Below are 23,122 nucleotides of genomic sequence, written 5' to 3'. Positions count from 1 at the left end.
TGCTCACCTTTGCATTTCTCTATCCCACTGTTCACTCTCTGGTGTAATATCGACTTTCAGGCCCTTCCATCTTGGAATGGATCTCTGACCTTTTGTTGAGATGTTCTGTCCATTGTCCAAATCCAGCGGAGGTGGTCCCATGGGTTTGCTGTTTTGCCTAGAGCGCGTTACGTACAAATTTATCCACAATATTCAGGAGGTATACAGAAATCCTTCAACTTGTCAGAAATAATACTGGGAAAAACACCAAAGAAAAATAATGATTTGATATCAGGGCTATTGTGCAAACCTTCTGCGGGTGGTTAATTGACAACAAACAAAACTGACGTACGGCATATTTCCAATAATCTGCAAGTTATGAGGGCCTCGTTTGTGTAAGTTCATGTCCTAATACATGTCATAATACGTGTCCAACAAAATTGTGGTTGTTTGGGCTGACAATGTGTTGAAAATATCGCCAAAGTGAGAGCTTGTTCAAAACCCAATGCCTTCATATCCTAAATATAAAGCATATGATACATGTCAAGCCCTCAAATAGTTTTTTTCAGAACTGTCCCCCTGACTCCCTAAATGAATTGCATCCAGGTTAACCTATGCAGCATCCACCATGTTGCTCAGAGCCTTGAGAGAGCAGATTTGTATGTGTTCTGGTCATTCCTCATTCACATGCAGTTTCTAAGGGAATCATTACGGTTTTCATTTTACTGTATTTTGTCACTGTCAAGCAAAGTCAGAAAATTGTCTGAAACCAGTCTTGGCCTGGACTCATAATCAGTCACATCATTTTGGGCTTACTTGTGTGTGTCTGCATCTCATCATGTGATGTCAAACCAGAGCAAAGTCTCCTGTGCAGGTGCGAGATGACCCTGAGTGCTATCGGAGATGACAGTCTAAATCTTACACATGTGACAATAAGTGGGCCATATGATCATTTGTTTTTCATCTTACTCGTGTGGAATAACACCCCTGTTTCATTTCTCTGTGGCTTAACACAGATGTAAGGCTACATTTACACTACGTTCCAGGGTTACCCCATTTTAGGCTTCCATGGACAATACAGTATTTGCAAACATTTATTGAGCAGCAGAATTTAAGTCAAGGTCTAGTTGGTAAGCAGAAAGTTCAGCTGTCTGGGAAACGGTGAATAGCATAAAGTGTCTAGCCGAGGGATACAACTGCCCTTTGGGAGTGCTGTGCCCTGAACCTCAGGTAGAATGTGGCCACTGTCAAAGTTAATAAATATTTAAATAGTGCTTTCTCCATCTTCTTGACTTGAAGCTAACTTTGAGGTGTGCCTGCATGTACACTTCATGTCTAAGAAGGAGATTACTTAGGAACTCTTAGCTCAGCGCAGAGGATCGTGTTGCATGCCTTGTGTGTTTGTCAAGTCTTTGGCAAGGTTCATCGTGGACTGTTGCTTTCCTCACACATTCCTCGTCATCATCACTAATCATTGTCATTACCTTCACTCCAAGCATTACTGGGTGCACTCTAAGGTCTCATCCTGTCCGTCTTGCTGACTTATTCAACTTGCTTCCCTTATTCACTTGGTCTCAAACCTGACTTTTAGACCCTTTTTAGGTGTTAGTATGACAATGTGTTTTTTGGCTTGTTCTAAAAATATTTATACTTTCGCATGCATGCTTGTCTCAGCTCAGCTTATTCAAATACAGTACCTGCATGTTTATGCTATTCTCTCAAATGGATATTTTGCCAGCAATAGAGACACGTTCATAGTCTTCTCCTCCCATGTGTATTCCTCACAATGAAAAGAGATCAAAGCTGTAATTGGACTGTTTAAGCAACAAGTTAAGTCAAAAGCTAAAGGGTCTCGATCCTAGAAAGTGTTTAGAATACCACATAAGGTCTTCATCTGCTTCAGCGTGTTTGTGTCTGTTGAGCAACAACAATAAATGTTCTCTCCTGGATTCAATAATAGGCTTGAGTCAAATGAATCGGATGCTACGTTGATTAATTCATGTTTGTTAAACAAGAACAAAACTTACCTGTGTAGACCTACTATGATGTTTTGAAATAAACTGAGGATTTTAGCTCAGGACTACTTTTGTCGGAGCAATGAACAGCAATGTGTGAGGTGGCCAATATCAGGCCCACACAGACTACTAAATTCTTCGAGTCTCTCTGCACATCACCCTTAAATCATTGTTTTACAGTTTGTTTCTCTGTTGGTTGCTTGTCAAACTCTGAAATATATCTCGTTAGGTTATGGAAATCTAGGAACCGGGGTTCTTGGAGGTGGCGGCTATGGAGCTGGAGGCTTCGGCGGTGGTGAGTACTGCAATCATTTAGGAAGTTTGCAGTATATTATTTTCCCTAAAAAAAACACCAATGTATAACAGCACATATTTCCTCTTTCCACACAGGTGGTTATGGGGGATATGGTGGAGTCCCCGGTGGAATCTTCCCAGGAGCTGGACAGAAGGCTGGTAAAAGAGGTACAATCATGACTCAGGAATGTAAAAAGTACAGGTGCTGCATATATTCATCTGCCAATTTATTAGGTACATCACTATTTCAAAATTCTGGCTTTGCATTGATAATAATACTCCGTTTTTATTGACACTGACAAAGCAGTATTATTTAACGGTTCAGAAAGAAACTTTGTCACTTTGCGTCCTTGACCTTACTGCCTTAAGACCGCTGTGATAGGCTCCAGCACACCCGTGACCCATATGAGGATAAATCAGTTCTGATAATGGATGGATGGGTGGGTGGGATCTCATCAAGTTATTCAACTTCATTTCTTTTCAAGCAAACACTTTGTTGAGTGTAGAACAAAAAATATGCAATTATAGATTGTTGCTATGTTACAGGTGCTGGAGGCCATCTGCTACCATTTGGAGGTACGATGTCGGCTGGTACAATGATATACTACTATGCAAACACAGATACAGTGATTTTAATGGTCTGCATTCTCGTCTATTAATAACAGAAAGCCAAAATAAATGCATTAACAGTAAATCAGAATGAAAAATAACGTTTTGGACAGAAACATACTCCCGCAGAGCCTACAGTGACCTCACTGTCTGTGATGTTTATCTCCGTATGATTTATTTTAAATTAGGCAGCTTGATGAGGCATGGACTCTTGGGTCCACTCATGACGAGGGCTTTGGCAACCAGCTTACTCCTAAATATTGGTTGGCAGAAAAAAAAAACTTCCCTCGAATAAGTCTGGAATTTTTTTTTCACCATACTCAGAATAACATCTCATTCGCTTGAAAGAGCAAAGATAAAACAGCATTCTTTTGCCAAAACTTTCCTCAACAAATCTCCGGAGGCCACATACTTACAGGTAGTGCGCAACGTCTATTCAGGCAAAGTATGTGGAATTTAAGATTTAAAAATGAAAACAGGAGTTGAACAAATAAACCATTGCGTCTTTGCTGGGGCCGAACTCCCCTACTTGTGAGGCTGACAGCTTAGTTCTCACATGAGCGGTTAGCCAATGAAATGAGGCATTTGATTAGCACAGATATGACATTCGTAGCGGCTGCCTCCCGTCATTATAGTAAAAGTCAGCCATGTCACTTTTGATCATGAAGGTCTTTGAGTTGACATTTGACAGAGTAAAGATACAGATCTCCTCACAAATGACTACACTACATTTCATTATACCGCAGGAGCCGGAACTGGAACAGGAACTCTTCCTGCTGGAGGCAAGGCACAACTTTGTATAATACTGCCTTGGCTTGTGCTCACATGATTGTTTTCTTACTCACCTCATGTGACATTGTGTCCTTATTTCTAGGCCCCGTTATCCCCCAGACAGGTTTGCCAGGAGGGACTGGTGCTGGATCAGGAAAGAAAGCTTCCAAAGTACCAGGTATTGTGTAATCGAATCATAATCTACTCTTTAGGCTCATGGGCAGACCGGATATTATTTCTATGTATCAATGCAGAAGAAATCGCTGCAAATTGCTCTTGTTTTCTGTGGGAAATGTGTAAAGTGAACCATCCCACGAGGCTGTTTGACCCTTCATTTGTTTGGATAGTTCCCAAAAGTAGAAATAATACTGCTGCTGAACCCCACTTTGCCTTGTTTTAATTTCCATTTTGGATTCTTTTGCACATTATTTTCCATAAAATTATAGCTCAGTTGTTCAAATGATGAACCGTCTCCATTCTGATGTTCCTTTATAATTTGTTTGCTTACCTCGATTTGGCCCTTTCCCTAGAGTGTCTAAACCTTTGAGGGCAGATCAGGCAAAATGAAGCACTTTATCATTAAATATATTTCAAAACTTGATCTACTATTCCAACCGGTTTGAATGCATATGGACCCAGGCAAACTTTTGCTATGTTTATATACACAATAATACTGTACCATTGGTTCTGGCAGGTGTGGATGTACCAGGGCTTTATCAAGGTGGATTCGTACCAGCAAATGGTATGTCGCTTTCATTGATCCAGGACTGGCAGACAAAGGTGTTGTCCTGAAATCTAATGCAACTGTTTTCTGACTAATGCTTCAGGATTTGGAAACCGTGGAGTTCTTCCAGGAGTTGCCACTGGCAATGGCCTCAATCAGAAATCCCGTAAGAATCTTCTTCCTCTTGACTCTAAATTTCCCATACAGTAGGTGTGGCGTAGTCTGTCTATATCGGCCCTGTGATTGACTTGTGACTAGTCCACTATACTTTTTCCCCCAAACTTAGAAAAGATGCCAACTTACAATAGGAGTACATAATCAGTTATATTGAAAATCGACTGGGGGGTTTTCTATATAACAAGAAGAATAAATATGTTCTCCAAGGGTTTCATGCATTTCAATTCTTATCTGACAGTCTACCCAACAGCACTAATGTACTTCTTAAATGACTATCATACATTTTTATGATTTGCATATTAACAAACTTGCATAAAGTCTTCTTTCTGGTCTTGTCCTGCATTAATGTGGCCTTTGGCAAATTTAGAAAATTATTTTCAGCATCTATGCACCTGACTGGATGATTTGATGTTTCTTCTACAGTTGGAGCAGGGGGACAGGGTGGAGCAGGAGCAGGTTGGTTATTTATGCATTTCAGATTCATATAAATTGTGTCTGTCTTTCCAACTTGTTTAAATGTATTCTCTTTTCAGGCTATGGTGGGCAAATGCAGCCCGGAGTGTTCCATGGATACCCTCTGAAATCACCCAAAACTCAAGGTGTGAATGTAGTGGTGGATTCAATTCATCCATTTATAGAGTACAGTAAAGTTTTGCCTTGCTCTTGATAGATGAAAACTATTTAGTTTAGTGCTTGTTTTATTGTTATGCCTTGGCATCACGCCATAATATTCTTGTCTCAGTTGATTCTTGAGGCATACTATTGCAGCCACTAATGGGAATAAGATGATTTGTTGTACACTTGTTTTCCTACCTAATGTTCCAGTGTATCCCGTATCTCTCATCAAGGATTGTTCATTTGCCCTCAGGTGGCCAGGGAGCAAAACCTGGAGGCAGAAAACTTCCCTTTGGTACAAAGGGTCATGTTTCATTGTCAAAAGATTTGCCGTAATCACAACATCAGGCAGTTGTTGATGATATGTCATGTTGCACTGATTCAGGTTACGGCGGTTTTGGTAATCAAGGAGCTGGACTTCCGGGAGGTAAAAGTGGCCCCGGCTCAAAGCCTGGATTTCCTATTGGGACTGGTTGGTATTCGAAGCTCTTATTTGCTAACAGGGAGCGCAAAAGCTAAAATCATATTGCATAATTAACTTTTTTTTCCTTTTTAACAGGAGTTGGCACTGGTGGCATCTCAGCTGCACAGGCCAAATCTGCCAAATATGGTACCGTTTAAATATTAATACTCGAAAAATTGTTGAGTCACTTGTGTGATTTATTGTAGTATATTTGTCTTTACGTTTCTGTAGGTTTGGGTGGTCCTGGTGGTTTTGGTGCTGTTGCTGGTGGTGCTGGTGGATTTGGTCCTGGTGCAGGTGGTTTGGGTGGTGGCACAGGTGGACGATATCCAGGGCAGATTCCAGGAGGTAGCGTGTCTTCAAGTGAAATTGCAACAATATTTTTTAAATGACATTGGTCGCGTCACCTGTATACAGTATGTCAAATAATAAAAGAATAAATAAACTAACCAAGTTTTTGTTTTACAAAAAAATTCAGGACATAAATACATACAGTACATTGAATTTGTCCCTATTTCACAGCAGGCTATGGACCTGGGTCCAAAGCTGCTAAATATGGTAACTAATAATTTGTCCAACATTTATTGTTACAGTATGTTGTAATTGAACAACAGAGTGCTACTCATAGTTTCTATCTTTTATAACCTTATATTCATATTTACAGGTGGTGTGCCAGGTGGTGTTCCTGGTGGCGTTCCAGGTGGTGTTCCGGGTGGTGTTCCTGGTGGCGTTCCAGGTGGTGTTCCAGGTGGTGTTCCTGGTGGTGTTCCAGGTGGTGGATATTTACCATATGGTAAGTGCAAAACTGGCAATAATGTAGTGCTGCTGGCAATAGTGACCTCAATCCACGGACACTATGATGCATCATGACTTTCTGTCATTAACGACAATCGTCCTGATTGTCCTTGACAGGTGGTGTACCAGGGGGTGTACCAGGTGGTGTACCAGGAGGTGTCCCCGGAGGTGTACCAGGCGGTGTACCAGGGGGCGTACCAGGAGGTGTACCAGGAGGTGGTGGATATCTCCCGTCAGCAAAAGCAGCTAAATACGGTAGGCACAAAGCTGGTAATTTTGGTAGTGCTAGAAGCAGCCGCTATCCGTGGACACTAATGTAACATGACTTCATTGGAATAACAACATATGTCCTGATCCTCTTTAATAGGTGGTGTCCCAGGAGGTGTACCAGGTGGTCTACCAGGGGGTGTGCCAGGTGGTGTGCCCGGTGGAGTGCCCGGTGGTGTACCAGGATATGGTGGATATCAGCCAGCAGCCAAAGCAGCTAAATATGGTATAACAGATAGAAATTATTCTGCTTTTAACAACTTTTTATAGTTGGCATTACTGCTAGTGTTCAGATTATTGTAGTGAGAATAAGCGGTAAATGGATGGATGTTATTATTATTAGTATTGGTACTAGTATTAGTATTGTGCAAGTAGTGCATATGCAGTCAAAATCTTGGTCTACTTAACAGGGGGCGTACCAGGGGGCGTACCAGGGGGCGTACCAGGTGGCGTACCAGGTGGCGTACCAGGTGGCGTACCAGGGGGTGTACCAGGGGGTGTACCTGGAGGTGGTGGATATCTCCCGTCAGCAAAAGCAGCTAAATATGGTAGGCATAAAGCTGGTAGTTTTGGTAGTGCTAGAGGCAGCCGTTATCCGCAGACACTATGATGTAGTATGACTTCTGACTTCATTGGAATAACAACATCTGTCTTAATCCTTTTGAATAGGTGGTGTCCCAGGAGGTGTGCCAGGGGGTGTGCCAGGGGGTTTACCAGGTGGCGTACCAGGTGGCGTACCAGGTGGTGTACCAGGTGGCGTACCAGGGGGCATACCATGGGGTGTACCATGGGGTGTACCAGGGGGTGGTAGATATCTCCCATCAGCAAAAGCAGCTAAATATGGTATTGGCACCAATCTGATGGCCGCAACATCAATAATAATAAAGTTTGTTTCACAGGTGGACGATATCCAAGGCAGATAACGATTACAATTCTACAGTTTTGAAGCCAAAAACATCTCACCTGAGTTTCTTTGACAGGTGGTGTTCCAGGTGGTGTACCAGGCGGTGTACCTGGTGGTGGTGTTCCTGGTGGTGTACCGGGTGGCGTTCCAGGTGGCTTACCTGGAGGTGGCGGATATGTACCAGGAGCCAAAGCAGCTAAATACGGTATGAACACTGCTCTGCTGCTGACAATTCTGAAAATTGGTGGCATACACATTATATGTTCTCCTTAACAGGTGGTGTTCCAGGTGGTGGAGCAGGGCATTTTTCAGGTGGGGTACCATGGGGTGCACCAGTCGGTGTGCCTGCTAATGTACCAGGATTTGGTGGATATCAACCAGCAGCCAAAGCAAATAATTATGGTATGGCCATCCATCTGTTTGTAACAATCAGATGGCACAAATAAGATACAATATTATCTCATCAAAGAAGCTATACTGGCTATGTTGTGCACATTGTTACAGTTTTTTATGGTATGGATACATCTCTGTTCATCACAGTTGCATTTAATTGTTATTCCTGGTAGGTTCAGGTGGTACAGGTGAACTATGTGCAGAACATGCAATGCATTCATACAGTTAATCATTATTTCACTTACTGCCAAAGTAATATGGTATAACACCACTTTGCTAGTCATAATTCTCAATGTTGGTGGCACTGTCGATTGTTGTTTTTGTGACATAGGTGGAATGTGGCCAGGGTACACACCAAGATATAGCCATTATAATCTGGTTCTTCTTGACAGGAGGTGTAGCAGGTGGAGTACCAAGTGGTGTTCCTGGTGGTGTACCCGGTGGAGTACCAGGATTTGGCGGATATCAGCCAGGAGTCCCTGGTGGAGTACCTGGTGGCATCCCTGGAGGCGTACCTGGTGGTGTACCTGGTGGTGTTCCAGGAGGTGGATATTCACCATCAGCCAAAGCAGCTAAATATGGTATGGGGACTGTTGTTCTTGCACAGATTCACTGTATCGAGGGTAATTGTTCAAGGTTAAAGGTTTCTTTATTAGTACCCCAATTGTAAATTTAGTTACAGTTGTATCCACATTTCATGTATAAAATCATTTCAGCTTGCATACAATCCAAAATACTTTACTTGGGTCTCCTTAACAGGGGGTGTACCTGGCGGTGTACCTGGTGGTATACCTGGTGGTGTACCTGGTGGTGTACCTGGTGGCGTACCTGGTGGTGTTCCAGGTGGTGTACCAGGGGGTGGATATTCACCATCAGCCAAAGCAGCAAAATATGGTATGGGTGTGCTCTACTCTCACAAATTGTTAGTTGTGTTGTTGATGGTTGTGGTAGACAATATCCAGAGCAAATACTATGATATATAATTACATAAATTCAAATATTTTCAAAACAGTCTTTGAAATCATTATGAAATCATGTATAAATGCGTACCAGGTGGTGTACCAGGAGGTGTACCAGGAGGAGTGCCAGGTGGTGTGCCAGGTGGTGTGCCAGGTTGGGCACCATTTGCAGTACCAGGAGGAGGTCAGAGATATCCAGGCACCGGTCCATACTCACCAGCAGCCAAAGCAGCAAAATATGGTAAGGCCGGTTGTTCAGCAGTTGCAATATACTGTAAACGTTCCTGAAGGCAAATGTTCGAAGTGTAAATACTACTCCTGGTTTTTTTTTTAAATTGGAATTTACAGGAGGAGCAGGAGCAGGATTTGGAACAGGAGGACTGGGAGGAGCAGGAACAGGATTTGGAACAGGAGGACTGGGAGGAGCAGGAGCAGGATTTGGAACAGGAGGACGGGGAGGAGCAGGAGCAGGAGCAGGGTTTGGAACAGGAGGACTGGGAGGAACAGGAGCAGGGTTTGGAACAGGAGGACTGGGAGGAACAGGAGCAGGGTTTGGAACAGGAGGACTGGGAGGAGCAGGAGTAGGGGGAAGACCTGGTTTGGTACCAGGAGGAGTTGGACAGTACTATCCTGCTTCAAAAGCTGCCAAATATGGTAAGGAAAGACGTGCAGTAAATCCGATAATGCATATTTCGATATTCTTTCCGTTCACAGTTTTTCAAATCTCTCCATTAATTTTCATTTACAGGAGGAGCTGCAGCAGGGTTAGGAGGCACAGGATTGGGAGGACCACATGGAGGAATAGGGGGAGTACCAGGTTTAGTCCCAGGAGGAGTAGGGGGTGGACCATACTCTGCTGCTGCAAAAGCTGCGAAATATGGTACAGGAAATGAAGCATCTGTGCTACTACGGATATTCCAGTTAACAAGCATGCCTAATTCATCTGAAACCTGGGTTACAGGAGGACTGGGGGCAGGGATAGGAACTGGAGGACTGGGAGGAACAGGAACAGGGATAGGCGGAGTACCTGGTTTAGTTCCAGGAGGAGGAACAGGTGGACAATACGCTGCTGCTGCGGCAAAGGCTGCCAAATATGGTACAGGAAATAAAACATTGTACATTCAGAAAAATGTCAGTTTGACTTGTTTCATTTCACATGATTATGAAATTCAGGTGGAGCAGGAGCAGGGTTAGGGACAGCCGGAGTCGGAGGAACGGGAATAGGAGGAGTGCCCGGTCTGGTGCCAGGAGGAGTTGGAAATGGACAATACAATGCTGCTGCCGCTGCTGCTGCAAAGGCTGCCAAATATGGTAAAATGAACACGTACATTTCTAATACATACTAGTTCAAATCCCGTTTATAAATGTACTGTAGCCATTATTCCCATTTTAGTCATCAACATGCTTTGTTTCTCTTGCTTAGGAGGAGCAGGAGCAGGGTTGGGAGCAGGAGGGCTCGGAGGAACAGGTGGACAAGTACCTGGTTTTGTTCCTGGAGGTGGACAGTACTCTCCTGCTGCAAAAGCTGCCAAATATGGTAGTCAATAAAAGATGCAACATACATACTGTCCCTTCAGATGTCTGTAGAGGTGAATATATCTTAACTGTTTTGTTTGCAGGTGGAGCAGGAGCAGGGTTAGGAACCGGAGGACCGGGTGGTACAGGTGGGCAAGTACCTGGTTTTGTTCCTGGAGGAGTTGGGGGTGGACCATACTCTGCTGCTGCAAAAGCTGCCAAATACGGTAAAGTCAATAAAACACAATGCAAATCATCAAATGTATGTGGAAATGTTAGTCTAGTTTTAAGTTGAAATGATATATGTGATACATTTTAAATGCTGTGCTTTGCAGGAGGAGCAGGCGCTCACTTAGGAACTGGTGGAATGGGAGGTAGAGGTGGGCAAGTACCTGGTTTTCTTCCCGGAGGATTTGGAGGTGGCCAATACTCTGCTGCTGCAAAAGCTGCTAAATATGGTACAGTGAATAAAACTAAGATCATCGTGTATTTGGATTTTTTAATTTTAACCAACATGTATATTCATCTTTACTTTGGTTTACAGGGGGAGCAGGAGCAGGGTTAGGAACAGGAGGCCTGGGGGGATCAGGAAGACTGGGAGGAACAGGAGTAGGAGGAGGGCCTGGTTTGGTACCAGGAGGTGGACAATACCCCGCCGCTGCTGGTGCTGCAAAAGCTGCCAAATATGGTCTGAAGGGGAAATACTTATTATACATTGACATACAATGACCCACCACATATTTGTGTTTCACGATTCACACTTTTATTTTGTATTCTGACTTTGGGTGCTCTTTCTGTAATTTCCTAAGAGGTAGTAATAGTAATAGTAATTGTTATTGTGGAAGTACTGCATGTTGAAGCCATACATTTCAACTGTTTTAGATCTTTGTATGGCAGGGAGCAAGTGACCGTAAGATAACTAGGTTGTTAGCACAATTTACATCTGCATTTCATTTAAATCAAACAACCTCTAAGATTTTGAAATGTAATGTCATCTGTAAATAGCACAGGTTATTTTACTCAGTCATTTTCACATTTACTGTATTTTACTGTTCATGCTTGTCTTGATAGTTGTTTGAAAATGTTTTAATGTATTTCATTATCTTAATTGTGCTTTATAGGAGGAGCAGGAGCAGGATTAGGAACAGGAGGACTGGGAGGAACGGGAGTAGGAGTGCCTGATTTATTACCCGGAGGAGCTGAAAGTGGACAATATTCTGGTGCTGTTGCAAAAGCTGCTAAATATGGTACAGGAAATGAAACACCAATTTTATTCCAGACACATTATTCCCCCAGATGTATTATTATAACATAATACACAGCTTCATTTTAACTTATTTTATTTAACAGGTGTCTTATTTTTCAAATCCTAATAGACTGATTTTCTTACAATAAGGTCTTGATTATTTGCATCAGGAATCTCAACAGGAGGTGGAGCAGGGGTTGGCGCAGGATTAGCAGGAGCAGGAGTTCGACCAGGAACAGTTGGAGGTGATCAGTACTCTAATGCTTCAATGGCTGCAAAATATGCTACATTTAATGCAAGGGAAAATTTCTCTTTTTTTTTTTTGGTCACCTATTTTAGGGGCTGTTCCTGGAGTGGGTCTTGCCTTGCCAGGAGCGACCCCACACACTGCAGTTAGCGGCCTCCCTGATGGTTCTACCGTTGCTGGAAAGCCACGTAAGGAAGGCGCAGACGACGGTCACATTTTTTTTTTTTACCACATGAGCTTCTTTGTAGATGTTTTCACTGATCTTCTTGTTTCTACAGCAAAGAATATAGGTCCTTCTGGATCTCCTTTTCCAGGTACTCAAAAATTCCGTTTCCTTTTGGTAGACATGTAGCTTGACCTTGATTTACAAGTGTCCCACCTTACAAGTTTTTAAAATAGACCTGCAAAAAAACAGCATAGACCATCTCGGTACTCACCAGCATGTGCTGATCTTCACACATGCAAAACATAGCTACCTTGTATTTCTTCTATTTACCACTTTTAGTTTCCATCCTCCCCGCTGTGGCAGCATTAACTAACTTTTCTGGTCAAACCACCTGTGCGCCCTTTCTTTTGGCAGGCCCCACCCCTAGTGCCTCAAATGGGAAGGCCACAGAGCTCCCACAGCCCAGTAAGACCAATCATTTGCTTGCAATCTTTCTGTATTCATCCATTCATTGTCTGCATTTTGCTTGGGTGAGTTGCAATGGGGAGGGCTAGAAAGATGGCTTTCCTGCAGCGTTGTAGTAGGACAAGCAAAGTTCAATGGGCTCAATAAGAACTGATACACACTCAAGTATATGATTAAAAAATATCTCTGTATATATATTTTAAAAAAGCTATTAACAATACTCATACATTGCCGAAAACAATTTTCCAGTATTTATAGTAAATCTGCTTTGGGGCAGTTTTGTTTTATAGTCTTTACATTATTTTTGAATAAGAACAAGTTATTTTGAGTTTGTTGTTGTTTTTTGAGGATCCATTTTAGTCCAAAGCGTTTTTTAATAGTTCTTTCGAGACCATGTTATTTCTACAGCCTATTTGGTTGGAATCTGCCCTATCTCCCCCCAATACAAATTAAATTTGTCATTTGTTTCTTGTTTGTGTTAGTTTGAGGCTAAGTTTAACAAAAACGATGCTTGCACTTGCACTGAACAGATTTTCCTGATGCAGGCTATGCTACCTTTAAAATTCTACAGCAGGAGTTTTTCATGCTTCTGTGACACTCGTATGCTGAACATTACTCAATTCACTGTTTCAAACAGATTGTGAGTGAAACTGTGATACCCCTGCTGTAGAATACTGTAATGTTAGCTTTACATTGTTTTAAATTACATTCTCTTTTTTAGTCATATAGGGTATTCTTTTAACATATTGATGGAATTATTTGGAGAAACAAAAAAATGCTGATCTAAACAGGATGTTTTATAATTTACATTCTTAAAAGTACCAGTAAGTAACATTTGCTCAGATAACAGCTTTGCACATCTTGGTATTCTCAGTCAGCCAAATGACCTGGAATGACTTTCGATTTACAGCTGTGCATTATCACGAGTTAATAGCGTGATGAATTTTAATTTTTTTTCCCTGACCCATTTAAATTTGAAAGGTGTTTTTAAAAATTCCACTGATCTTGTATATATACTGCATGTAAATTGAGTGCTTGAGTTAGTGATGTCTGTCTGTCTGTCTGTTTTAGCTGGTACAAAAGGTCAAAGCCCAACTGGTAAGTGTGAACCATCTTTTTAAATATTAGAATCTTTTTCCTCAGAACACGGCCTTAAAGTAAAAACAATAAATAAAAAACAAGAAAGAAAGTCTCTACATTGAGTGTAGTACATTGTAGCATCTAGCACGTTAAAGCAACAATCAGAAAGCATTTACAAGAGTCCTCAAAAGTCATTACTTTGAAGACATCATACTGAACTAGATTTTCCAAACTGAATGGAGCCTATGATATTGTGTAGTGAGTGTAACAAAAAAATACAGCACAACAAAACCTAATTCCAGTAACAATTTGTCTTATTTCTAGCCAGGGCATTTGTGAGGTGCAGGTTGTCCTGTTGGCGGATGTTTAAGAGGCAATTCTTGCTTATGTCCACACAGTGGAGACATAGACAAAGAAAATGTGTCCGCTTCTGTCAGTGAGTCTTAGATGATCTGCTCTTGAATGTTTGCAGATGTTGGTGTTGGCACAGCAAGCAAGGCACCGAAACCCATTCCACAAGGTAAAAATAGATCCGCGTATGCATTTTTACATAATGACCATGAATAAATTACACATTTATAACATTTATTTTATCATTCATAACTTTGTTTGACCCGTGACAATCAAAGGACAAAAAAATTATGAAATCCAAATTGTTTGGTCCATAAACAAGATGTGTATATTTGGAAATTGTTTGTTATTTCTGCATTTTGTTCAAATCAGCAATGAATGTAATAATTCAGTACATCATACACATAAAATACTAACTATTAAACATATTCAGATTAAATAGACTTGTACACTTCGTATTCGTCTTTTGCTCCACAGGCACTGGAACAGGTGTTGGTCCAGGTGGAGTAGGTTACCCTTATGGAGGCAAGTTACCCATTTTGTATTTTACTTAAAATACATAGAAATATATTACTTGTCTCCATTCCTGTGCAAGTCATCCTATATATTTGGTAAAAATGGCTTTTTAAAATTTATATCACTGTACGTACTCTGAATTAAATCTAGAAATTTTAAAATGACTAGGCGCGTAGTCATATGTATTATTAATGTGTCCTAATGGCGTGGTATTTCCATGCATTGCCTATTGTATGTCCATAACACTCCATTGCCTTCTCTTCATGTTTACTACTCATTTGCAATTATACTCAGAGCAGGTCTTTCCCATCATAAATGACAGATTGCATTTCGCTATATTGTTTTGCTGCTGTAGTTCTAATGTACAGTATACAAGCTGGTGTGACTTGGTTAATCATTTGTATAATACGTGTTTCTATATTTTCTATTGTATAGTTCCTTATGGAGTTGGAACTGGAACAGGGGCTGCTGTGTTGCCTGGTGCAAAGCCCTTGAAACCTCCCTGTGTGTAAACATACATGCGATCAAAGCTCTGGAAATCCTTGTGTTATTTAGTATTTCAATAACGGTATAGAATAGTGTGTGTGTGTATTTACTGCTTGTTTGTCTCCTTTTTTCTCTCATAGTTGTCGGAGGAGCAGGAGGTGGTGCAGGAATCCCTCTGGCAGCAGGAGGATACCAAGGTTAGACATAACATATCCACAGGTTGTCTTTATTGTGAGCTAAAATATTAATTTATGTTGGAACACCTTTCATCATATTAATTAGTGACATTTGTGGCAACAATGTCAGTTAGCACACCAAAACAACCAGTTTTCTCCAAAACAATTTGTTGAGTTTTTTTTATTTTTAACCTTAGAGTATATCTTTAAGTTTGGGTACAAGACAAGGGACAGTTAGTTCTGTTAATTCTTATTTGTTTGTGGTGAAATGCGGAAAAGCCCGTTTTTACAAGACCAAAACTTAAAATATTTTGCAGAATTGCTCAACATGAAATTATATAAAAATTTCAACAGGCCAAACTGCCTTCATTTAGTCACAAACTGCAAAAATACTTACTCTGGGAGGTATGTGAACAATAAGGACAATAATGCCATTTTTTTTTTGCATGTCATCACAATTTAGTGAACCACAGACAATATCAATGTCTGGACATATTTGACAAACAGAAAACAAACAATGTTCCGCCCAGTGACTGAAGTGACAGTTGATCCGGAAGAAGCCATCACTTTGGCATTTCCTGTGCAGGGAACTGATATGGTTGTAAAGCCACTAAGATGAGAAGAGTCGTTGGCGCCACAGACATTTTACACACTTTCATATCTGAGTCAAGTCTCTTTTTACACAGGTGGTTTGCCATATCCCTCTGCAGGCGGCCTGGGTGGTGCTGGGGGAGGAGCTAAAGCCCCCAAACCAGGTAGCTTTTACACCTCAAACATATGCTTAAAATATGAGCCGCATGTGCTGCTGATAATGGAATACAGTTATAATTGTCGGTATAATCATTGAAACATGAACTACCATAATTCTTGATTGGGGCTGTATTTTTGACTCAGAGAGCGCAGGTGTTCATGTCATAGGAAACGTTTACGTTTAATGCTATTATGTAAATTTTTTAATTCTGGTTTTAATGGCATTGGACAAGTGTATTTCATATTTGCCTCACAATACTGAGGTTCAGGGTTTCAATCTTGGCTCTGGCATCACTGTGTTCAGTTTGATGTCCTTCCAAGCATGCGTGGGTTTTCTCTCTGAATTACTTCTCTTCACATAACTGACCTCATAGTTATTATTCCATTCTTAATAGTCCATTACTAGATCTGCTACTTCTTTTTGAATGTCATGATACAAACAATACAAAGAAAGATTCTGAAAAATACCAAACACTATAGGTTAACCCTTTGCTGCTTACTGAAATGTGCTCACATTGCAGTGGTTTATAGTTTGGACAAAGAGTGTGGCATCACTTCCCCATTGGTCTCTGATTACTGTTGCACTGTGCTCGCTGCACAGCATCAAAGTGTGACTCTTTGAAGATAACACCAAACCCCGGAGACTCCTGACGTAATTTAGCAACAGTAGACCAGGACAAACTTGATTTGGAGTATTGAGTGAGTGCAGTGAAGATAACATGATGATAGAGGAGTCATAAAATGTTATTTTAACTTATTTATGTACGACAATGCTCTCTTCACACTGGCTTATGCACTTGTGTTATATGAACAGGCTATGGAAATCTTGGAGGTGGTGGTGGATATCAGCCTCAACCAGGTGAGGACCACCTCAATTTGTGGAACGTTTTTCCACTATGTCTGTCCCCTTCGTTCCTCCTTAATTTAAAAGGGAATGTTTAATCCTTCTTACTACCTAACAAGAAGAAATGAAATACTGATCTTTAACATTAAATTAATTCATCTATCCCCCTCCCGTCCGTACACAGGTGGATACGTCCCAGCCCCACTGACTCCTCAACAAGGTATTTGACAACCAATATGATGATAACTATAAGATGACAAAATATTCAGCACCACAGTTTATTTTTCAAATTTAATTTCTGATTAATACCAGATTATCTGGATGAAATACACACTGTCAAATGTATGATAATCCACATTTTCCTGAACACTGGAGATTATTGATTGTGGGATTATTTCAAGGAGGCCACATCTGCTTTCATTGTGTGCGCAATTGAGGTTTTCAAGTTAGGTTACAAAATATCAATATCCAAATTGCTCACAAGCACTTCACCAACCTATTTACGCTGTAAAATCAATCATACAATCAAGCTTCCTTGTTCCTATTTTTTTGTGTTTCTTTGTGCAGCTAAAGCAGCTAAGTACATTGGGAATCCATTGCAAGGCTTTCTGGGTGGTGCAGGAGGAGGAGGAGGAGCCTACAGAGGTAACAGACCTGCATTTCACAAAAACGACATGAAATTACAAAATGCATGTGGCACAGTGGCCAACTGATTAGCACATGCCAATGAAAGGAGCCACTGTGATTGGCCATGATCGAAGTTGGCTGTGACCACTCCCACAGCAGCGCAGCCATCCCTCTCATCTGCAAATTGACAAACATAAGCACAGTTAACCCTGGGAGTCAGTGTCATGCGGCCAAGCTTTCGTTAAGCCGCAAGAAAAATTTCGTTCTTTTGTAAAAGGTTGTCAATGCTAATATGTCGCTCTGTGCACGCTGATTGTTTCCTACAGGTGGAGCAGTAGCAGCATGCCAGGGTAAATACTGTGGCAGGAGGAAGTAGATGTACTCCTGAAGTGCGACGTGGCCTGAAGAAAATCGTGGTGCTACTGCATGAACTAGAATGTACATTTTAGAACACAAACGTTTTTACTTACTTGACTTCAACATCTGCTCTTATGCAAACCCACCGACCAAGAGTTTTGTACTTTTTTTTCTCTCTCGTGATGACAGTGTCTTTAACCATAAACGTGTGAATGTCAGTTTGCTTTTAGTCCCCCTTCTTATGCACCAATGTACTTCAAATACTGTAATGTTTGTCAGCCTGTGATCATTCCTTTGGATACTTGTCAACAGTGTGTTCAAGTGGACATATGGTGACACAGCAAAAGACTGCTTGAAAAGGTTGTCTGCCAATGTGACCTATGTAGGATGCCGCAGTGCGCCATTTTTAATCTTAAAACAAGGCAAGATGAAATGTTGCAGCACAGGACCTCTCAAATCCGTGAGAAGGCTGCTTTTTGTGGCCAAATCGCAACAGTGTCTTGGGCCCGCCTTCTTGCTGCTATTTTTAGCTCCATTGGGTATAAAGTAGTGGGAAATAGGACTCCAGCCAGCCCATCTGTTCTTATTAGATTTTTTTTTTTTTTTTTTGCTGATTGTTTTTCCCCATCATTTCCAATTTCAACAAATGCTTTACTGAGATCACTGTCTAAAGCAGTGTTGTCTTTTATTCTTCCAGTGTATTTCTGTAAGTTTGCATTTTTGCGCATTTGCTTTGTGACGCTTTTTCCTCAAGTGTCATTTCAGGAGTTATTTACATTTATGCAATAAGGTTAATTCAAGCTTTTAACACATATCTTATTGTTATTGTAATTGTGTGAACATGCAGTAAAACCTAGCCTTTGCATTTATTCAAAAATTGTAGTACAAAATAACACATCTGTTTAATGGGTTTATCCAAGTCCCATTGTTCATTTACTTGAGCTGCTTTAGAGGGAAAAAAAGAGGAAAACGTTTAGCTGACCAAAGGTTCATGGGTGCTGTTGCCTAGTGACCCCTTTGTTCTTTCTGTAATTATGTACTGTATTTTGTACTAATATGAAAGTTGTTGGCATTTGTTCATCCACTCTGAGCACTTTGAGCCTCATTGGGTCAGATGTGCCATGGGATAGACTTCATCTTTATTTAAATTTATTTCTAAAATTGTGGTTTTGCACTTTTAAAAAAAAAAAAATTCCACGCACACATGCACACACGACTTAATATAATCAGCCAATGTATTTGCATCATCAAATAAATAAAATGTGTTTGAAAATTTTTTCGTTTTGTTTCGATTAATGATGTAGCATAAGGTACATGAGTCAATAATTGTCAAGTTAAACACAAGATGATGCCGCTTTGCCTCAGCTGGGTAACTACTACTTTTGGGGCCATCTGGAAACAATAAAGCACTGAGCCATAATGCAGATGTTATATAAGATGAGGATGGCCCACTACAGGAATCAAGCCTGGGTCGCAGACTACATTCCTAGCTATCTATCTTCCCCTTCAATTGCATTATTAAACATCATCAAAGCTGTTAGCTAGTGCTAATTTGTGGATGCAACAAAACTCAATGCAGAGGCTATACTTTGGCATGATAGTATTTCAGACTGTATTCTGGTCTGGCTCTGGCTTGAAAGTGGAATTGGATCTTCACCCAGCCTACCTGATAGAGTCATGGGTGTTGAAACTCAGAGTGACTGCAGTCATTATGAGATTGATCTGATTTGTAAAATTAAGAGCACCTAACTCGACACATTAAAACAATAATAAGTAGCTAGCACAAGATTTACATGGTTGCATATTTGCACACTTGATGGGTACTCCAGAGACCCACCCACCCAACCATTATGATACAGTCAAGATTTTTTTTAAAAGCTTCATAAAATTGTAGGAATTCATGTGTCTATTGATCAGTTGGCAGAAAGTTTAAATACAGTCTTAAACCCACACAGTATGTTCCTTGCAGGCATTCTTTATTTGTCGCCCACTTGTGCTGTGCCCCCCTGTACAAGGAACCGTGCTAACCAATCAGCGTCGTCCAGTAGCTGGCCGAGCAGTTTCATTGGTCTGCTGCCCTCTTGAATGAAGCTTTGCAGAGGCGTAGACCTGAAGCGGGCAGCAGGAAGGTAAACCCGAGCCAACCGCTGCTGGGACACCGCCAGCCCGAGGTGGTTGGGCACCGGTTATCCATCGACCAGTCTCCTGGCTCTCTGTCGGGGAGTGAATGCGGTTGATGCTTTTCTGCTGCACCTGGAAGAACGAACGCATGGGAGAGGAGGAAGGTAAAGAAAATATGAAGGGATGTTTGGAATAGTCACCCGAGTACACCGGCCGGACGGGACTTGCTCTTGTCTTGAGATGCTGGTGGGCAAAGCAAGTCTAGTGAAGTGTCTTGCGATTGGAGTTTGCATTTCTTGCAATTTGTGCTGTATTTACAAAGAGTACCAGGCTACACGTCCAGATGGTTGTTTAAATGAGGCCATGTTGCCTTCTTCGCAATGCTGGCGTGCAAGTGTTACCTCCAGGTCATGCACATTCCTCATTCTAATGTAGATTTATTCTTCTTGTACCCGTGACGAATTAGGTGTGTATTTTTTTAAACATGTTGATCACACTTAAATGTTTCAGATGACACAAATGTCAATACCTCAGAAATACAACAAAAGCTTAAAAAAAAAAGAAATGAATTTTCTAAATGATGACTATTAAAGCCCCTGAAGCTATGGCGGTGCATCCTTGGCAGCAGTAACGAAATCGAGTCTTGTAGAGGAATTTTGTTCCATGCTTCTTCGCAATACTGTATTCTTTTAACTAATTCATATCAGAGGCTTTTAAAGCATCTGCCCAACCTACCATAGCATCTCAATTCTATTTAATTTGGAGCTGTAATTTAGCCACTCAAATTTGGACTTGTTTGGATGTTTCCGTATGTTGTTCTGCTGCAAGACAACTTGAGACTAAATGGCCTGACACTTGCAGGATTTTCTGGTGGATAGCAAAATTCATTAATCACTGCAGGTCGACCAGGTTCTGAAGGAACAAAGCAACCCCAGAGCATCCCACTGTCGCCACCTCGTTTGACTGCAGGACACAATGCATTTTTGTTTGTCTAATCCACTCCAATATACATTTTAGCAATCTTGCTTGTGAGAACCAATATCTGAAAAGATATCTGGCAACTTGCCTCTCTATACAGCACAATGGCATTTGTGCATGCAACATATCATCTTCTCTGTCAAACTGTGTCGCGGCCCACCCGCCCGCCAACCTACTAACATAGCTAGACTCCATCTTAATCACAGCTCCTGATCCAAATATTTAAACGCAAATGTCTGTTTCCCTATTCAGGTGCACATTGTTTGTTCAAAATTATATTAAAAAAAAAAAAGAATAAATAAATGATGAGTAATTGTCCAGAAGTACTCGCAATACAAATTGGGCATGATGACTCAGGTAATGTTGCAGTGGACTGCTGCATGTTTGCGTGATGAGTCAGACAAAAATGCTCACTTGCGTGTTGCGTATTGGTTTGCCTCTGAGCTATTAGAGTCTTTTAGTGGCCTTTCCAGACACCAGAGTCTGCAATAATGAGCAAGTGAAGTGCTTCATAATAAAGAGACAAGGTGATAAATATGAATGAATGAAGAGCTGAGGTGGAAGGAGAGTGCAGAGACATTAGTGACCATCATCGACATTGCCCTCCTCATCAAAGAGATCAATAAAACAGAGCTCCAGCAAGCCATTACAAAATCTGATTAAACAGGTCATTTTAAGAGGTAGCGACTCGATGATATAACGATACAACACTGTTACATGATTGCTAAATTCCCGTTATGATGTTTAATTTTTTCTGAGTAGTCATGATGACTGTTATTTATTTTACACTTGGCTTTACTGTGTTGTTACACGAGTGTCTGTAATTGCTCTGTCATCACGTCTTAGCAGTAATAATGTGCGCTCAGTAATACTAATTACTTTTTTTTAATATTTGCTTTTTATAATCATTACAACGTTGTGTAATGACTGTGCTCCTGTTTCAGTTCAATTTAACTATTTTGTATGTCAGATGAAGCTTGAGACTACGATGGTGCCATTCGTAACAAAGCAACGTATTGATCGATAATGATTAGAGTACACTAACATCTTTTACTCAGCCTCTCAATGCATTTATGTCTTCATGGCATCGGATGAAGATGGGCGTGCGATGTGCTTTCAGATGGATTAACTTTAAAATGTGCTTAAGTGAACCGTTATGCCTTGATGGCCGTTGCTCCTACTTTGGCCTCATCCACCTTTCCACTCAAGGTTTATTCAGCATTTCTTTAATGCAAGCCGGAATAGGCTATTCTAACATATCAAATGGTGTTTTTGTTACCTGCTTTTTGAATGACAGGATGATAATGCTCTGAGTTGATTGACTGTATATCAGAAAGATATGAACCTGAACTATGTTTATTTTTGGGGTTGTTGTTTGCACTAGTGTCAACATGCACAACATCCTACTTCGTCACTCCCCTTGTCACTCTCGTTGCAGCTGGAGGAAGTTTGCCCGTGTGTGCCGGGTGCAAACAAAGAATCTACGATGAACAGTTTCTTCAGGCACTCAATGCTGAATGGCATACCGTCTGCTTCAGGTACAGTGCATGTACTGCATTAAGATGTGAAGTCACTTCATGAAGCTCCATTGAGTGTATGGCGTGTGCTAAATATTGATTTTATAAAGCCCACTCGTGGACTCTCTAGTGGTACCCAAAAAAATCACGACCCAAATAGGGTTCAGTTTTATTTAAAGTGAAAGTCAACCTGAAAGTTTTCTTCGTAATAATATGTTGGTGCTCTTGTAAGTCCAGGTACCCATTAGTTGATATTGCTTTCCCATCTTGTGTTCAGATACGGCCTCCCACACTACTTTCCTTTCTCCTTTCACATTTAGTTCATCCGAGACGCTCGGCATTAAATTGACTCTCGCTTTGTGGAATACTCAGCACTCAGTGCGTCACTAGTGATTTCCATCGCTGTGGTGGTCTTCTGAATAGGTAACATGAGGAGGATATTTGGACACGTGGCAGCAAAGCTTTTGTGCGAGTGTGTAGGCCTCGCTAGTGTTTGCCATTGTGTGTGTGTGGCTTCACAATCGATGGTTATTAATGGCCCTCTGCACTGCTTTGTGTCTCTTTAAAGCAGGCTGGTGTCGACTATTCAGCCCTGAGCGTTGTCAGATCCTTTACACTCATTTGCGGCGTCAGGTATCAGCCATGAGCGTCTGTCCACTCTGCTCTAATAAATATCAACAAATGGAATGAATTAATTAGGAGAAAACTGGAGTTT

The 23,122-nt window shown here is 41.1% G+C and overlaps 2 protein-coding genes across 2 annotated transcripts in view; both read left to right on the top strand.

Annotated features, from left to right (window-relative positions):
* The window catches only part of elna (elastin a), a 37,237-nt gene extending 18,173 nt beyond the window's left edge, over positions 1 to 19,064 (top strand). The window contains exons 6-52 of the mRNA XM_037267636.1: positions 2,224 to 2,289; positions 2,385 to 2,456; positions 2,835 to 2,864; positions 3,644 to 3,679; positions 3,772 to 3,846; positions 4,363 to 4,410; positions 4,496 to 4,558; positions 4,993 to 5,025; positions 5,103 to 5,168; positions 5,438 to 5,479; positions 5,570 to 5,656; positions 5,744 to 5,794; positions 5,879 to 5,995; positions 6,170 to 6,205; positions 6,312 to 6,419; positions 6,560 to 6,697; positions 6,810 to 6,935; positions 7,120 to 7,257; positions 7,379 to 7,552; positions 7,690 to 7,818; positions 7,890 to 8,015; positions 8,399 to 8,449; positions 8,516 to 8,587; positions 8,766 to 8,900; positions 9,060 to 9,206; positions 9,314 to 9,472; positions 9,966 to 10,061; positions 10,139 to 10,276; positions 10,389 to 10,502; positions 10,585 to 10,707; positions 10,816 to 10,938; positions 11,025 to 11,168; positions 11,602 to 11,727; positions 11,897 to 11,971; positions 12,066 to 12,161; positions 12,252 to 12,287; positions 12,554 to 12,604; positions 13,676 to 13,702; positions 14,157 to 14,204; positions 14,513 to 14,560; positions 14,987 to 15,055; positions 15,178 to 15,234; positions 15,900 to 15,968; positions 16,778 to 16,822; positions 16,992 to 17,027; positions 17,375 to 17,452; positions 17,761 to 19,064. Of these exons, the coding sequence (XP_037123531.1) occupies positions 2,224 to 2,289; positions 2,385 to 2,456; positions 2,835 to 2,864; positions 3,644 to 3,679; positions 3,772 to 3,846; positions 4,363 to 4,410; positions 4,496 to 4,558; positions 4,993 to 5,025; positions 5,103 to 5,168; positions 5,438 to 5,479; positions 5,570 to 5,656; positions 5,744 to 5,794; positions 5,879 to 5,995; positions 6,170 to 6,205; positions 6,312 to 6,419; positions 6,560 to 6,697; positions 6,810 to 6,935; positions 7,120 to 7,257; positions 7,379 to 7,552; positions 7,690 to 7,818; positions 7,890 to 8,015; positions 8,399 to 8,449; positions 8,516 to 8,587; positions 8,766 to 8,900; positions 9,060 to 9,206; positions 9,314 to 9,472; positions 9,966 to 10,061; positions 10,139 to 10,276; positions 10,389 to 10,502; positions 10,585 to 10,707; positions 10,816 to 10,938; positions 11,025 to 11,168; positions 11,602 to 11,727; positions 11,897 to 11,971; positions 12,066 to 12,161; positions 12,252 to 12,287; positions 12,554 to 12,604; positions 13,676 to 13,702; positions 14,157 to 14,204; positions 14,513 to 14,560; positions 14,987 to 15,055; positions 15,178 to 15,234; positions 15,900 to 15,968; positions 16,778 to 16,822; positions 16,992 to 17,027; positions 17,375 to 17,452; positions 17,761 to 17,810 (3,974 nt within the window). The 3' untranslated portion in view covers positions 17,811 to 19,064. The remainder of the gene's footprint in view (positions 1 to 2,223; positions 2,290 to 2,384; positions 2,457 to 2,834; positions 2,865 to 3,643; positions 3,680 to 3,771; positions 3,847 to 4,362; positions 4,411 to 4,495; positions 4,559 to 4,992; positions 5,026 to 5,102; positions 5,169 to 5,437; positions 5,480 to 5,569; positions 5,657 to 5,743; positions 5,795 to 5,878; positions 5,996 to 6,169; positions 6,206 to 6,311; positions 6,420 to 6,559; positions 6,698 to 6,809; positions 6,936 to 7,119; positions 7,258 to 7,378; positions 7,553 to 7,689; positions 7,819 to 7,889; positions 8,016 to 8,398; positions 8,450 to 8,515; positions 8,588 to 8,765; positions 8,901 to 9,059; positions 9,207 to 9,313; positions 9,473 to 9,965; positions 10,062 to 10,138; positions 10,277 to 10,388; positions 10,503 to 10,584; positions 10,708 to 10,815; positions 10,939 to 11,024; positions 11,169 to 11,601; positions 11,728 to 11,896; positions 11,972 to 12,065; positions 12,162 to 12,251; positions 12,288 to 12,553; positions 12,605 to 13,675; positions 13,703 to 14,156; positions 14,205 to 14,512; positions 14,561 to 14,986; positions 15,056 to 15,177; positions 15,235 to 15,899; positions 15,969 to 16,777; positions 16,823 to 16,991; positions 17,028 to 17,374; positions 17,453 to 17,760) is intronic.
* Positions 19,065 to 19,905: 841 nt separating this feature from the next.
* Positions 19,906 to 23,122, top strand: part of limk1a (LIM domain kinase 1a) — a 29,626-nt gene continuing 26,409 nt past the window's right edge. Inside the window, exons 1-2 of the mRNA XM_037267934.1 lie at positions 19,906 to 20,076; positions 22,329 to 22,428. Of these exons, the coding sequence (XP_037123829.1) occupies positions 20,019 to 20,076; positions 22,329 to 22,428 (158 nt within the window). The 5' untranslated portion in view covers positions 19,906 to 20,018. The remainder of the gene's footprint in view (positions 20,077 to 22,328; positions 22,429 to 23,122) is intronic.

Source organism: Syngnathus acus, chromosome 13 (genome assembly GCF_901709675.1).
Source record: "Syngnathus acus chromosome 13, fSynAcu1.2, whole genome shotgun sequence".
In the NCBI taxonomy this organism is placed as follows: Eukaryota; Metazoa; Chordata; class Actinopteri; order Syngnathiformes; family Syngnathidae; genus Syngnathus; species Syngnathus acus.
Note: the sequence above shows the minus strand (reverse complement) of the source record. Positions and strands in the feature narration are given on the sequence as shown.